The sequence below is a fragment of the Canis lupus genome, chromosome 1 (genome assembly GCF_048164855.1).
Source record: "Canis lupus baileyi chromosome 1, mCanLup2.hap1, whole genome shotgun sequence".
NCBI classification, from domain to species: domain Eukaryota; kingdom Metazoa; phylum Chordata; class Mammalia; order Carnivora; family Canidae; genus Canis; species Canis lupus.
Window position 1 is genome coordinate 19,933,771 of NC_132838.1, and position 14,672 is coordinate 19,948,442.

At 34.1% G+C, this 14,672-nt stretch overlaps 1 protein-coding gene across 3 annotated transcripts in view; it reads left to right on the plus strand.

Moving 5' to 3' along the window:
- TXNL1 (thioredoxin like 1) overlaps positions 1-14,207 on the plus strand; it is a 33,392-nt gene extending 19,185 nt beyond the window's left edge. For 2 of the 3 annotated variants that reach the window (XM_072822506.1, XM_072822525.1), the window contains 6 exons: positions 1,583-1,705; positions 3,762-3,831; positions 5,283-5,455; positions 7,465-7,569; positions 12,555-12,597; positions 13,972-14,207. In XM_072822506.1, the coding sequence (XP_072678607.1) occupies positions 1,583-1,705; positions 3,762-3,831; positions 5,283-5,455; positions 7,465-7,569; positions 12,555-12,593 (510 nt within the window). In that variant the 3' untranslated portion in view covers positions 12,594-12,597; positions 13,972-14,207. The remainder of the gene's footprint in view (positions 1-1,582; positions 1,706-3,761; positions 3,832-5,282; positions 5,456-7,464; positions 7,570-12,554; positions 12,598-13,971) is intronic. The other variant, XM_072822515.1, reaches the window with a different exon arrangement.
- Positions 14,208-14,672: the final 465 nt, after the last annotated feature.

The following is a 14,672-nucleotide window of genomic DNA, read 5'->3' on the forward strand; positions in this document are numbered from 1 at the left end:
CATATGCATTAGTATCTGTATAAAAAAATAGAGCACTCGTTGTGATAGGTGAATGTGTAAATGATAATCTGTAGTACTTGGTAAACTTCAAAATTCGTCCTTGTTTAGTAGATGAAATGGATACTTTTCTAGAAAAAAGGGTTTATCAAAATCAGTTCCATTATAAGCAGAACTCCTAAATAGACCAATCACCATAGAGGAAATAGAGAAAGTAGTTAGAGACCTCTACCATCAGGGTCAAGGGAACTTCATAGGGAAATTTTACCAAATCTTTAAAGATCAGATAGTCTAGTGTTATTCCAACTTTCGAAGACTATATATAAAGAGGGAAAACTTTTAAATTTTTTTAAATAAATATGACATTGATCCCAGAATTTGACGTTTGCACCAAAAAAAGCTACCGATGAGTTACAATTAGGAACAGTTGTTTTGAAGTTCTGAAAATATTAGTAAACAAAATTCAGTGATCTAGAGAAAGATTCTGATCTCCTAATATGCAGAAAAAGCATTTGACAGAATTCATTACCCATTTATTCCAAAAGCAATCAATAAAATCTTCATGAGAGAGCACCAGAGGCACACTCATTAAAGCCAGGAGAAGGGATGACCACTGTCAGAACTCCGGTGTGGTGTAGGACTACCCACCAACACATACGCGGGAGATAGGAAAATGTTAAATGATGCCATGGGGAAGCAGTCAGCACAATCCAGAATATTAGAAATCTATAGATGCTAAATGACCATAGATGAAAGGAGATTTGAGAGACATTAACCAAATACAGTGTACGTTTTTTGAACTCTTATTTCCAACTGTAAAACATTTATGAGACAACTGAAGAAATGTGAACATGGAAATCTGTTAATGACTAAAGTATTAACTCGGTTTAGTTATAATAATATTGAGGATTTGTTTTAGAGTCCTTATCTCTTAGAAATGTTCATGAATACACTGAAATGTTCATGAATGAAATGAAGACATGTCTAAGATTTATTTGAAAATGGGAGGAGGGGATAGGGCCTGCTTGCGGTGTAAAGATGAAATATGAGTGGCCATGAGTTGATTATTGTAACTGGGAGGTGAGTACGAGAGGTTCACTGTGTTATTTATTTATATATGTTTGAAATTTTCCATAATAACAAGTGTTCTAATCCTTATTTGTTATTTATCTTAAATGTAAACTGTTTATGGATATAGGTTTAAGGAGTACATGACCACTAGAAGAGGGAGGTCGGCTTTCTTTGGATCTTATGGATATTTTAATTTGCATATTTTGCACAGCAAATCACTGTTAATAAAAAAGTACAAGCCAACATTTTATAATCTTCATGTTAAAAACTTAGTTTTTGATACTTTATCAAGTGGGCTAAACCTAGATTTGGCTTTAATAGTGATAGAAATGAATAATCCCTTCATTTCAGAATTTGAAATGAAGGGATTATTGTAAAAATTTTAGTAACTATTTTAAAAGAGAAATTTTCTTTAAAATTGCCTACTCTAGAGAGAATCGTGTATTTACATTTTGGTTAGATTGTTAGACCAAATCCAAGTGCTTTGCCTAAAGTCTTGGTTTACTTTTTTCAGATGGATTTAATGCCTTTTATTAACAAAGCTGGCTGTGAATGCCTTAATGAAAGTGATGAGCATGGATTTGACAACTGTTTACGAAAAGATATGACCTTCTTGGAATCTGATTGTGATGAACAGGTAATTGAATACTTAAATTAAAGCTTGTAGGGATCATCAATATTTATGCCTGCTCTGGGTTCTTTATTATGTTTCCATCTCATTGTTTTGTGTTTCTCCTCAGATGACCACTTCTTTTCCTTTTTGTAAGTTTCCGTTTCTTTGATGGTGTAGACCCACCTCCTTTCTCTGTTCTATGCAAACTGCCAGGTGCATTACACAGAATCTCAGAATTTTGGAATGGCCCCACTAATGAATTGAGCGTTCACCACCTTAAGTCCTTATATTCATTCTTGACCTGTCTTCCATATTTTGTTTTTTACCCCACCCAAATGAATTTGTACCTGAGAAATAGAGACTAATTAGAGGAGCACTCCCTGTGTATCTGGTCCTCGCTCCTAGATGTAAATCTCTGTGTACTTCCCAGTACTTCCCTGTGTTGTCACAGAGGAAGTAGCGTAGTACTACCTTGATCAAGCCATCATTATCTTCATCTTGAGTGTTACTTTCCTTAATTTACTTTCTAATCCACTGTCTCTGCTTTGTCTCCATTTCAGTTTATCTTCCACATGCTCATGAAAGTTATTCCTCTGAAATATAAATCTGGGGGCACCTGGGTGGCTCAGTTGGTTAAGTTTCTGACTTTGGCTTAGGTTGCGATCTCAGGGTCCTGGATCAAGCTTTTCGTCAGGCTCCCTGCTCAGCAGGGAGTCTGCTTCTCCCTCTCCATCTCGCCTGCCCCACAGCTTGTGTGCGCTCTCTTTCTCTCAAATAAATAAGTAAAATCTTAAAAAAAAAAAAAAAAAAGAAACATGAATCTGATCATGCTTCTCTTAAAAGAGTTAAATGATTCTTGTTCACAAACTTCAGGAAGAGGATATCAGATTCTTGCTGACTTGATCTATTTCTAGCTTTCCATTCTCTTTTCTTCACCTATAGTTCAAATTTCTATATGTGTCATGCTTATTATTTTTTGACACACTATTATAGGTAAGTATAAAAAGCATTTATATAACCAAAGGAAGTAGTCTGGGTATTTTCTTAGGCAAACAGACCACAATGATCCTGAAATCATAAATTCAGATTCCATGTTTGCTCTAACCATAGCTACCTTACTGAACAGCTTTAGGAATGTTGTTTACACTTGTGTTCCTTGTCAGTGGTGCCCTGAATATAATGTGATGATGCATATCAGAACTGACCACAGCCTCCCTGAGATCTTCCTGCCAGGAAAATCTTCCTTCTAGTGTAGAAGCATAGATATGTACATCAGGCACAATTTCAGCTAGAAAGAAGATTGAGCAAATGACTCACGGTTTCTGAGAGAGGCATCCTGACAGTGTTTCATTATCCCAGCTCCCTTGTGTGGCCTTCTACATTCAGTTAGTCTGTAGAGCTATTAAAGGTCTTATTGTCTTGAGTTTTGGATAATAGAATGCATCTAAGGGGTAGTTTCTTCTCATAACCTGTGCATTGTCTCCAAATTTTCAAGTGATGTGGGTAGATGCTTGACAAACCATCCTATAAAACGTTAAACTTATACACTAAAATACATAGTTTAAATTTTATTTTAATTTGAAATTGTTTGATTTTTTTTTTTGAAGATTGCTTATCAGTTTACAGGTCACAAGACCTTAGGTTCTTATGCATATTCTGACCCCTCCCCCCACCTTTTTTTAGTGGGCTCTACCGCCAATGATGGGCTCAAACTCAACCCCTAGGTTAGGTGTTGCATGCTCTACTGACTAAGCTAGCAGGTGCCTCCCCTTATGCATATTTTTAATTTAATTTATTCCATTAAATTTTGTTGTCATTCCCTTATGTGAATAATAGATGATTGTATTTCTCAAATGTCAGTCTAATCAAGTTACTTTAAACTTTGATTTTTTGTATTATGTTGGTTTTATGAAATGAATTAAATATTTTCTGTCATTGAATTAGAAGTCCAATGTGCTATCCATTGCGCTACGGAGCCACCTTCTGCCATTGAATTAATAAATCTAAGTACTTAGATGTTGTATGTATTCAGGGTGTTCCAAGAGTCCTTTTAAAATGAAACTTTTTATTTTCTTTACAGCTACTTATTACTGTGGCATTTAATCAGCCTGTTAAGCTTTATTCAATGAAATTTCAAGGGCCTGATAATGGTGAGTAATGGACAGCTTTTCTTTTAATTTTCTGCTCTGTGGACCTGTTAGCACATATGTAAAACTTTTTATTAAATAATAGAGGTAGGGGCGTCAAGATGGCTCACTCAGTTAGGCATCTGCTTTGGGCTCAGGTTGTGATCCCAGGGTCCTGGGATCAAATCCTGTAGGTGGTGGTGGTGGGGTCCTTGCTTAATGCGGAGTCTGCTTCTCCCTCTCCTCTCTCTCCTATTCCCCCTGCTTGTGCTCTCTCTCTCAGATAGATGGTTAAAGTAGATTGATATTCCTTGTTTGAGGAAAGATGAAATTTGCTTTGTTTCTAGAACAAAGCAAAGAGATTAATGAATGCAAATAATGTGAGGTTATTAGGAACTAAAATGAAAATTAAAAAAAAAATTTATTTTAATCTAAAAACAAAGCACCTCTTTCTTCCAACTGTTGTTCTAAATCAGGATCAGAACTGGGAGAGATTTATATTTCACACTCCTTCTATCATTATATATAATATGTGGGGTTCTAGATCTTCCTATTTATGCTGTTAGTAGTTTCATCTTCTTTACGTATATTATATGTAAACAGGATTGTACAGGTAGTGGGGAGGTGGGGACTAGGATTTTGTTTTGTTTTGTTTTCTTCATAATTGGGAGAAATAGCAAACATCCTATTTACCAGATAGCATTCCCTTCTCATTTGTTATTTTAAATTTTTATAAATGTTTCTCATTAATAAATTGTATCTTTAGTCTGAAAATACAAAGTATTTGTAAAAGCAGTTGCTTTAGAGATGAGTAAGCAATATGGATATCTCAAGATTCCTTAATCAGCCACAAAATACGGGTTTTGGATTGTACCCTGAAGTTAAAGTGACTAAGGCATTCTCTAAATGTGATCTAACCACTTAACATATCTTAATCCCTAAGATGAAATTTGGCAATTGTATAGTTAATTTCCTTTTAGCTAAATGTTGTCACTGGTACCGCTTTTCTCCTAAATAACAAATAGACAGTTGTTGCCAACTGCAAGACCCAGCGCAAATGTTAATTTCTTTTATGAAACTTTTTGTTAACCTGCATACATTGTCAGACTATATTTCCACCTTCCCTCTACCTCCTCTCTACCTCCTCGCTAGTAGTATTACAAGTATCATAGTATATTTTTTATAGCTGAGGACAAGGAGTCTGTGTTCGTATATTTGTATGCATATGTACATATGTGTTTCAATGTAGTATTCCTAGGACTTAGTATATACTACTAGCAGGCATTTAAAAAATGTCTATAAAAAAAAAGAATGGCTATGAAAATACTCAGAATTTCTTAAAGTTGCTAAAGATTTAAGTAGATATGTGCATATGTTTGGATGTGTGTCTGGTTGTATAGTGTGAATGTAATGGTGAAGGAAGGAAAGTATTGCAAGTTTGGTTTAACATTTAATTTTATTCTACCATTTTATAGGTCAGGGTCCTAAATATGTAAAAATTTTTATCAATCTGCCCCGATCTATGGATTTTGAAGAAGCGGAAAGAAGTGAACCAACTCAAGCTCTGGAACTAACAGAGGATGATATTAAAGAAGATGGCATTGTCCCACTTCGTTATGTTAAGTTTCAGAATGTTAACAGTGTAACTGTGAGTATTTTAACTATATTTAATGCGTTTCTGGGTGACAGTTCATGCTATTATCTTCAGTATCCTAGGTGATTCTAAATGGTCCTTTACAGTAGGTTTTTGTCCACTTGATTTGAAATGAGTAAAAGTATATAATTAACTAATTAAATTTTCTTTTTTTTAATTGATATGCCCTAAAGAGGAAGGATAGGTTGATTTTTTGAAAAATTTGTGAATTTGTCAGTTTACTTACTTTATACATATTAGGCAGTTTCTATGAACAATTTAATCTAGAACATTCTTTATACTTAAACTGAAGGTATTTGTAGATTATCCTTCATACCGGGTGATGAGTGATAATTGTAAAATCCAATTTATTTTTCTAGAATGTACAGTTTTTAATAGTGTAGTGGTTATGAGCTCAATAAAAATGACTTTTTAAAAGAATACGTTTACATTATCTTAATTTGCATTAAGAAGTCAGCTGCTTCTTAGCAGTTATTAATTGCTTTTGTGAGTTTTAGTAATGAAACCCAGCATATGCTCTCCAAACCACCACCTCCTCCCTTCCATCCCTCCCATTCCAGTCCTTCAGAGGAGGGCATAGGAGATAGTGGAACACCTAGAAAAAATGTGAGAACGAGCACAGAGACCTTGAGAACAGTCCTTCCAAACTAATGAAATGATTCTGGTTTTTGTAAATTAGAGGGTGCTATGTGTTTACTTTAGGAGATTTTCACTGTAATTTCACAGGATACATTTAGTAGGAAGATGAAGGATTATAATTGAGATTTCAGTATTTGAAATATTCTACCCAAATGAAATGGATGAAAATGGTTAGATTAAACTAGATATTGGTTATCAGATATTTTCCTGACTTTTGTTTGTACCTTATCCTCAATTGATGCCAGTTGATATATTTAGTGATGGAAGGAAGGCATTTATGGGGAAAAAAAGCCCTTTCAACCCAAACATCTTGATATAATCTCCATCACTGAGAATCACTGTACATGGTTATCTTGAGATAGGCCCAAGTCTATGTGTACTGTGTCCTATCTCAAACTATTTTATTTTAGTCCGTGACCTAGTCACAGGAAGTATGATTATCAGTTTTTTGGTGATAAAATTGAAATCAAAATGACAGTTTTGATCAGAAAGTCTAATCAAAGTAAGTAGATGAATTTTAAAAGCTGTAAATATAAACTTGTGTTAATTTTCAAAGAGCATTACAAATAAATGGAGAACTGGTTCTACCTATTACAGACTCGGAAATTTTAGTAAGCTTAGTTTGAGGTGAATCTGTGCTTACCTATAAAAACACCAAAAACTGATTTAATGCAATCAGAGAACAAAAAGAAGTATGTCTTCTAAATCAAGAGAGGCAGTATTCTTAAATTAACAGCATCTAGAGTATTGCATTGTTGTTTTTTAAAGCATATAAAAAATCCAGTATATTGAAAAAGGATCTGTAAGTAAGCTGTTGTCTACTAACATGTGAGCAGAGTTTCTACCTAGAAAGTATAGAGTCAAGCTTAAAGAAATATGCCGGCTATGATATAGTTTTAGGAGCTGATTTCCAATACTATTTTTTCTTTTAGTATTTTAGGAAATTGAATGAATGAATGATTATCAGAAACAAAGAAGTGCAGAGGCTTTCTTCTGTCAAAAACCAATTATAATAAAATTTCAGCAGTGGTCTGCCCACTGTAATGAATTTCATACTTGTTCAGCATTCTTTGTAAGGAATTTAGTTGTGACCCCTCCACACCCTCACACTGAATTATCCTGAACTTGTGTTGGTGGGTGTCTTGCCATGACATCCTGGAGAATGTGAAGACAGCAGGGCCCACAGTGGAATTAATAGTCCTATAGCAGTGGTAGACTAAATGTAGTTTGGGTTAATCCTTACAAAGAATGGAAGACATTTTTATTAATAATCTAACAAAATCAGTTTATGAAAAAAAGAACAATCATTAATGTAAAAATTCTTTCTTTCTTTTTTTTTTTTCTTTTGATGGGGGGGGGTATAGATATTTGTTCAGTCCAATCAAGGTGAAGAAGAAACAACAAGAATTTCATATTTTACTTTTATTGGTACTCCAGTCCAGGCAACCAATATGAATGACTTCAAACGAGTAAGTTTGTTTTAAATGGTATTTAGGGAAAGTAAAAATATAATTTTAAAGAAATAATTTCTTAAAAATCAAAATCATACCATGTCATGAAATTTTAGGTTCAACTAGGGCAATAGTTCTCCTAATAATATTTTTAGATGTCCAACGAAAGACAGTTTCTAATAAAAATAAGTACTGGTACAGTGTCTATTAATAAATGGTATCCAAATAACAGGGTAAAAATATTTACTTGGTGAGCACAGTATAATGCCCAGAATTGTTGAATCACTATGTTGTACAACTGGAACTAATATAACATTGTATGTCAGTTGTACTTCAATTAAAAAAAAAAAAAATCCTTGCCTATAGTGAAGTGAAAGATAGATAAAAGGAAAGTAATTTAACTAAATAATTGTTTGGTTATAGAAAGCAGTTAGGAATAATGTCAAAATAGGAATAAGTTAAAATCATTACTATTAATGAATTTTAAGAATTTTGCTGATATTAAGATTTTGATGGTTTCCAAGGAAAACATTTAAAATCACACGAATAATTTTAAATCAAAATGAATGGGTTCAGTTTTACTGCACTGAGATGCCTTTAAACCATGTCTGTGTGCTTAAGGACCACGTTGCACATTTTCAGTGAACAGGTGGATTATGTATATGTATGTATATGTACGTTTTTGTTTTGTTTTGTAGACACAGTCCTAAGGGTTGCAGAGAATTTATAAGATCAAAGAGAACCTTAGAAATGAGGACATTTTGTACCTTCATGGAACAGCTGCTCCTTGGTCACAGTTCCTTAGGGAGACTTGTAAAGTAGTGCAACCACAGATCATGGAAATGTTAGCAGGAGCTTCCCCCATGCAGAACCCAGTTGCTGTACCCAGGTTAAACATGCAGCAGCACGGGGAATGTAGGTGTGGCTGTGTTTCTGATGGCTGCCTTTGGCAGTCAGTCTAAAACTGGAGATGATTATTTGGGAGAAAGTTTCCTTAGGGTCTGGAGGAAGAGGCACCCAGCTGAACAGTTAGACCCCTGCTTGGTAGGAAACTGAAGCCATGGAGCATCCTGAAAACTCTTTATTCTTTTTGGTAGTATCTACAGATCTCATTATAATTCAGTTACAAAAAAATTCATAAAATTGCATAACCGTGGATGAGCTTATAAAATTGTATGCTGGCTTTTAGCAGAATTGATAACCTTGACTATAGGTATTTTAACTGCTCATTTTTGAACTACAGTGACTTCCTGTCTCATTCTTAACTTTTGGGAACTGTAGGACAATTACGTATTTAGATTTGTTTTGTCAAATATCTGACATGTATAATGACAGGTCAGAAGAAACAGAGATTAAACATCTACATTTTTATGTAATGGGATATGCTGTACCGGGCAACTGTGTGAGCACCAAAGAAGTTTGGGCTGCCTGCTTTGTTATATTACCTGTTTGAATTAAATGTCATTGGATTTGGCTTCAACTGCCTTGCATAGTTTGTTTTTAGCTGAATTCCTTCATAGGATCTACTCTAAGCTCTATACCATTCATTAATTTCAGCTCAGGTTCCCTGCTTCTCACCTCTGCTCGTGCTATTTGGTTTCCATTTTTCTCTATGACCACTGCTCCATCTTGGCCATTTTCTTACCAGCCTGCCATTCAGTCAGCTTTTCTAATATGCATTAATGATCATCCATCGAAGAATCTGTCTCCACCTTTTTGGTTTTAACATCCTCCCTTTCCTATGCCTTCTGGCCTAGTTTCTCTCTCTTTTACTTACCAAACTACCTTTCCTGGACTATCTTTAGGTTAGCAGAGATGTTAGACTTTTCTTGCTTGGGAATATTTGTGTTTGTTTAGTACATTGGCTATGTATCATTTAACTAAATACTTTTTAAATTTTAGTTAACACTGCTATAGAGCAATAGTTCTCAAACTTTTTAGTTTTAGGACCCTTTTACACTATTTAATATTATTGAGGGCAAAAAAGAGATTTTGTTAATGTAGGGTATATTTATTTAATATTTACCCTTTAAGAAATTGAAACCGAAAAATTTCAAATTATTTATAAATAATAAACTCATTATATGTTAACATAGATAATATTTTTAAATTAAAATACATATTTCCCCCACATCAAGACCAATTTATCAAGAAGAGCATTGTTTTTGCTTTACAAATTGTTATGCTCTCTAACTTAATAGAACCCTCTCATTCTCATGCCTGCTTCTACATTCAGTCAAATTTGCTATCACAGATCATGTAGCCTCTGGAAAACTCCATTGAACACCTGTGAGATAGTGAGAGTTAAGAAATAGCAATTTAGCATTATTATGAAAAGAGTTTTGAATACTCCCAGAAAGGACCTCAAGGACCCCTGGCCTAGACCACACTGAGAAGCGCTTTGGGAATAATTTAATACTATCATGGACTCCTTTCTTGGTGCTAGTCCCTTGCTTTTAATGTTTGATAAATTTGAATGGGTTCAATGATTTTTTTTGGGGGGGGGGTTTCAGAGATTTTATGTATGTTAATATTACATTGCATTTCTTTTTAATTTACATTTAATTTCTTTTTAATGAGACTTATGTCATTCATTGATTGAATTGTTCCTCAAAAGTAAGCTAAAAACAAAAAAACCCCTAATACTTCAGTGCTTTTTGCATTCAGCTAAGTCAACAACATCAGTGTAGGCAAATTGCAATAAAAAATTTTTTATGTTTAACTGAAATTGGCCAGTTTAGATTTTGTATAGATAGAGTCGCTTATTAAAAATTATAAATGAATTTGGTTTCTAAAAAAGGAAATAATAGTTACATGGTGTGGTACTTGTTGTCTCTGTAGTATTATGCTAGATGTATAATCCCTTTGTATAGCAAGTTTATATTCTTAAAAGATAATATATAAACATATGGAAAGTTGATCAAAGTTTAGTTAAAGTCTCTTCCTCTAGAGGGTATTTTCATGCTTTCCTAGCCCAGCAATAGATACTTAATTCTTCCCAAAAATGGCTGGGAGAGGACGAGAATGTTTTGGGGAGGGTCTTGAACTAAACTTTGGGAGTCGAAATGGATAGCAGTGAAGGAAAAGATAGCAGTGGGCACTCCAGGTAGAAGGGAAAATAGGAATTTTCCATAGGCATGAAATGGGAAGGTGCAGGACTTTATTTAATCAGTCTGAATTTCAAAGGAATTAGAATTTAAAATTTCAAAATAGATTTGGCATGTATTTTATCAGCTCAGAGGGGAATGCTTTGATACCTCGTTGTGTAATGAAGAAAGCTGTAAAAAATGGTTTAAAGAATGATAAAATAGAATTGTTTTGCATTTTCAGTTCACATTTTTATATTGTGTGAGTTGTTTCTAGATAATTTTAGTTTTCAGAGTATCATTGATCTTCTCCTTATGTCACTAAGATGACAGAAGCTAAGGTAATGCTAATGAACCTTGGATGTGGATAGAAATCTTAGACCTCCGTGCATGCTATTCTAACTTTAAAGGTTATACTTTTAAGACCTCGTAGACCAGAACACACCTCCCACTTGTCTGTTCTTGCCTATTATAGGTGTTGTGCACAGATTATAATATACATTTAGGCTCTTTGTTGTTGTAAATGGAGTCTTTGTGTTGCAGCATGAAAAGCTTGCCATCTTAATTGGAAGTCGATATTTTCTTTGCTAAAATGTGCTCTTTATATGGATTGCTTTATTTTAATAAAAAAGTAATAACCTACAAGTATACACATATGAGCCAAATTGAAGAGGCTCTTGCTTCTTGGGGAATGAGGTGCATGTGAAAAGCAGAGCAGATTTTCATCACTGTAATAAAAACAGACTTTTCTAAACTGGCCATTCACCGTATCAGCTATTTTTGTAACATTTCTGTCTGTTTATTTTTCAGCTTTTTTAATGCAACTCAAATGAACTAAAAACAGAAGATTTTTTAAAATGAAGTAATATAAAGATTGACCTTATCTCACTCTACTCCCCTCCTTGCTTCTCTGCTCATCTAGCACCTGTCTGCTCTCACCCTTCCCATGTTCTCGCCATTGTTGGTGCAAGATGTCTCCAGCTTCTATCATCTGGATCAGCCTTGTTACCTAGATTTCCTCAACCATCTCTTTCTTCAGATCTTATTCTAGCTGTGTGTCTCGGTTGGCATTTTGTTTTGGTTTGCTTTTTATTTTGGGCTTGCAACTAGGTGCTTTAATTTCATTATCAGACCATGTTGCTCCCTGACTTTTATTTTCTCACTTTCTCCTATCTCATGTTTCATTTTTGGTACTATATTTTGAGAAATCATATTGCAATAAAATGTTGTTGTAAATGCTTTTAGACTTAACTAGTTGGATGTTTTAATCCAATCTAAAGTTTAAATTTTATTTTTTGGGAATTACAGAATCATTTTGGAAATCATATATGAACAATTTCATCAACGTCTTTTATACTAGAACTAGTATGGTATATTGATTAGGCCGCAGTTAAGAGACATGGATTTTCTTTTCTCAATGGAACTGCAGCCCCAGAGTCTTTTTTTTTTTTTTTTAAGATTTTATTTATTTGAGAGCACGAAAGAGTGTGTACGAGCAGGGGGGAGGGGTGGAGGGAGAAGCAGACTCCCTGCTGAGCTGGGAGCCTGATGCAGGACTCCATCCCAGAACCCTGAGATCATGACCTGAACCGAAGGCAGATGCTTAACCAACTGAGCCACCCAGGTGCCCACCCCAAAGTCTTTTTGCTGATTAATTATGGGCACGTCCTCTGCTTTGCCTACCCAAGTGAGCTCAAGGCATTGAAAGACGGACTGAATGTTAGGTTGGGTTAAACTCTTAACATGGAAGATCAATGGACTCTTTACTGAATAAATATTTTTGACACCTAATTTTGATGTACCTAGACTATTGTTTGAGGTGTAATATAAACACTTAAAAATGAATAAAATAGTTTCTTTAAAATGTTTGGGATGAGAACATCCATATTGGAATGCTGAATTTCTTCTTTTTTACAGAGAGTACACATTGGAAAGTTGAGAGTTATCAACCTGTGAAACAGTATGCAGACTTGTGTCTTCTGTATCACATCTGCTAAAATTTTAATTTTTAATATTAGTTTTTGTTTTTTGCTTTATCTAATAGCTCTGTGTTTTGTGTGTTCCCAAGTGATAATAATGATCAATAATGCTTTCAATCTGTATCTGCTTAAATTCATTAGTGATACAAATACTACTGCCTCCCCTTCTTTCTTAAGAAGGCTCTTAAGCCCTGAATATTTTACTCTTATTTGTATATTTTTATGAAACTATCTCTTTAGCAACTTTCTGGCTTTTGGGGCTTTCTAACACATAGTTTCTGTAGAGTAGAGAGGAGATCTTTTAAAGTAATGAAACTGGTTTTCCTCAAGGTTGGGAAAACAGCATGCCTGACATGTGATTGGGAATTAAGTGGAAGGGTTTTTATAATCTTCTCTCATGAATGATGTTGACCCGGCCATGTTCTGTTTTAGACCCGACATGTACTGAAGACCTTTATGAGTTTTGTTTGATTCAGACTACCATTTGGAACAGAATCTGTTAAAATATGAAAGTTACATTTACAAATGTACATAGAAGTCTTTTTGTATACAAATATATATTCTATAGCTTGCAGGTAGATTTCTTTAGAGGCATTTCTGCTGTGAGAATATATTGTCTAATGATAAACGTCAGGTTTTAGTAAATTATTTGCTTAAAACATAGTTGTAGAACCTTCCTACAGAGGATTTGTTTTCTAGCACTGTTGGTAGAAACCAAGTGTATTCTTACATTTTTATGCTGCCACGTTTATACCAAGTAGGACATTTTTAAAGCCCTCCAATGGAGAATATTTCTAATCGTTGACAGAAACAAGATTTATTCTTTATGTTTTTTTAAAAAAGAAAATACGCAAAATTAGTCATTTTTAATCTCTTTTCATTACATATCTGCATATTGAGAGAAAAGTCTAGAAACCTGTCATCTTGGGCATTTAGACATAAGTTTAGCATTCTCTTTTAATTCTAGGGTATTTTGTGATCGACATTTGATTTCTAATTGCCTAAAAATAGTTTGCCAAATATATTTCACTCATATAGCATCATCCTTTTATTAACTTCTCTAAACTGTCAACCTTGTTTTGAAAAATTGCATTACTTTTCCTTTAAACAGTGTGGGAAACCAAAAATAGCCTGCATGTGTTTTATTTTTAATTCCTTGAGGCTGGGAGGAAAGGGAAGGTCACAGTTAGTTTCAACAGTGAAAATATATACTGCATGCCCAAAAAAAAGGGGGGGGGGGATAAAAATTAATGCCAGGCTTTAAAGATGATTACCAATTAATAATATTATTTTGAAAGTAACACATATTTCTAAATAAATAAGATGTACATGTAAAGTTATTTTTGTTTTTCTAGGTAGTTGGCAAAAAAGGAGAAAGCCACTAAGGTACAAAAGACACTGGAAGACCATAATGCAATCAGATCTACAGCTCCTGGATAATTGCTTGATTCTCATCAGAGACTGTCAATATTCCATTCATTGCCATTACCAATAAATCATTGCTTTTGTTCGGATGGTATCACTAGTGTTTTTATTGTAATCTTGATACATGCAGTTGTAAATAAAAGTCACTACTTTTGCCAAGCTTAAATTTTGTCATTCTAATAACTATTTTCTCTTCTTCATTTATTTGAAAATTGGCCCACTTCTGATTTTAGAAGAGACTTATGTGTCTGGTAGCATATTAAAAGCCAGTTTTTCTCTTTAGGGGAGCAAGACTGTTTTAGGGAATTAAGAAGTGCGTGTGTGCTCTATACACACACAGAAATGGACTTGGAACAGCTAAGTATGTTAAGATGAGTGCTAACCCATATGTTTATTAAACATTTGGGTATCTGGGCTATAGAAATTACTCAAATTATAATCTACCAGAAATAAACAAGTTTAATGAGAATTTAACTGTTCTCACTTAAAACTGTTAATGGAACCACAGATTTTAATTCCTTCTGGATGACCTTTAAAAAATTGAGTCTGCTGTTTTCTTTACTGTTGAAATCTGACCATGGGGGAAAAGACAGTATTGTGAATTAATGCAGCAATAGTAATTAACATTTTT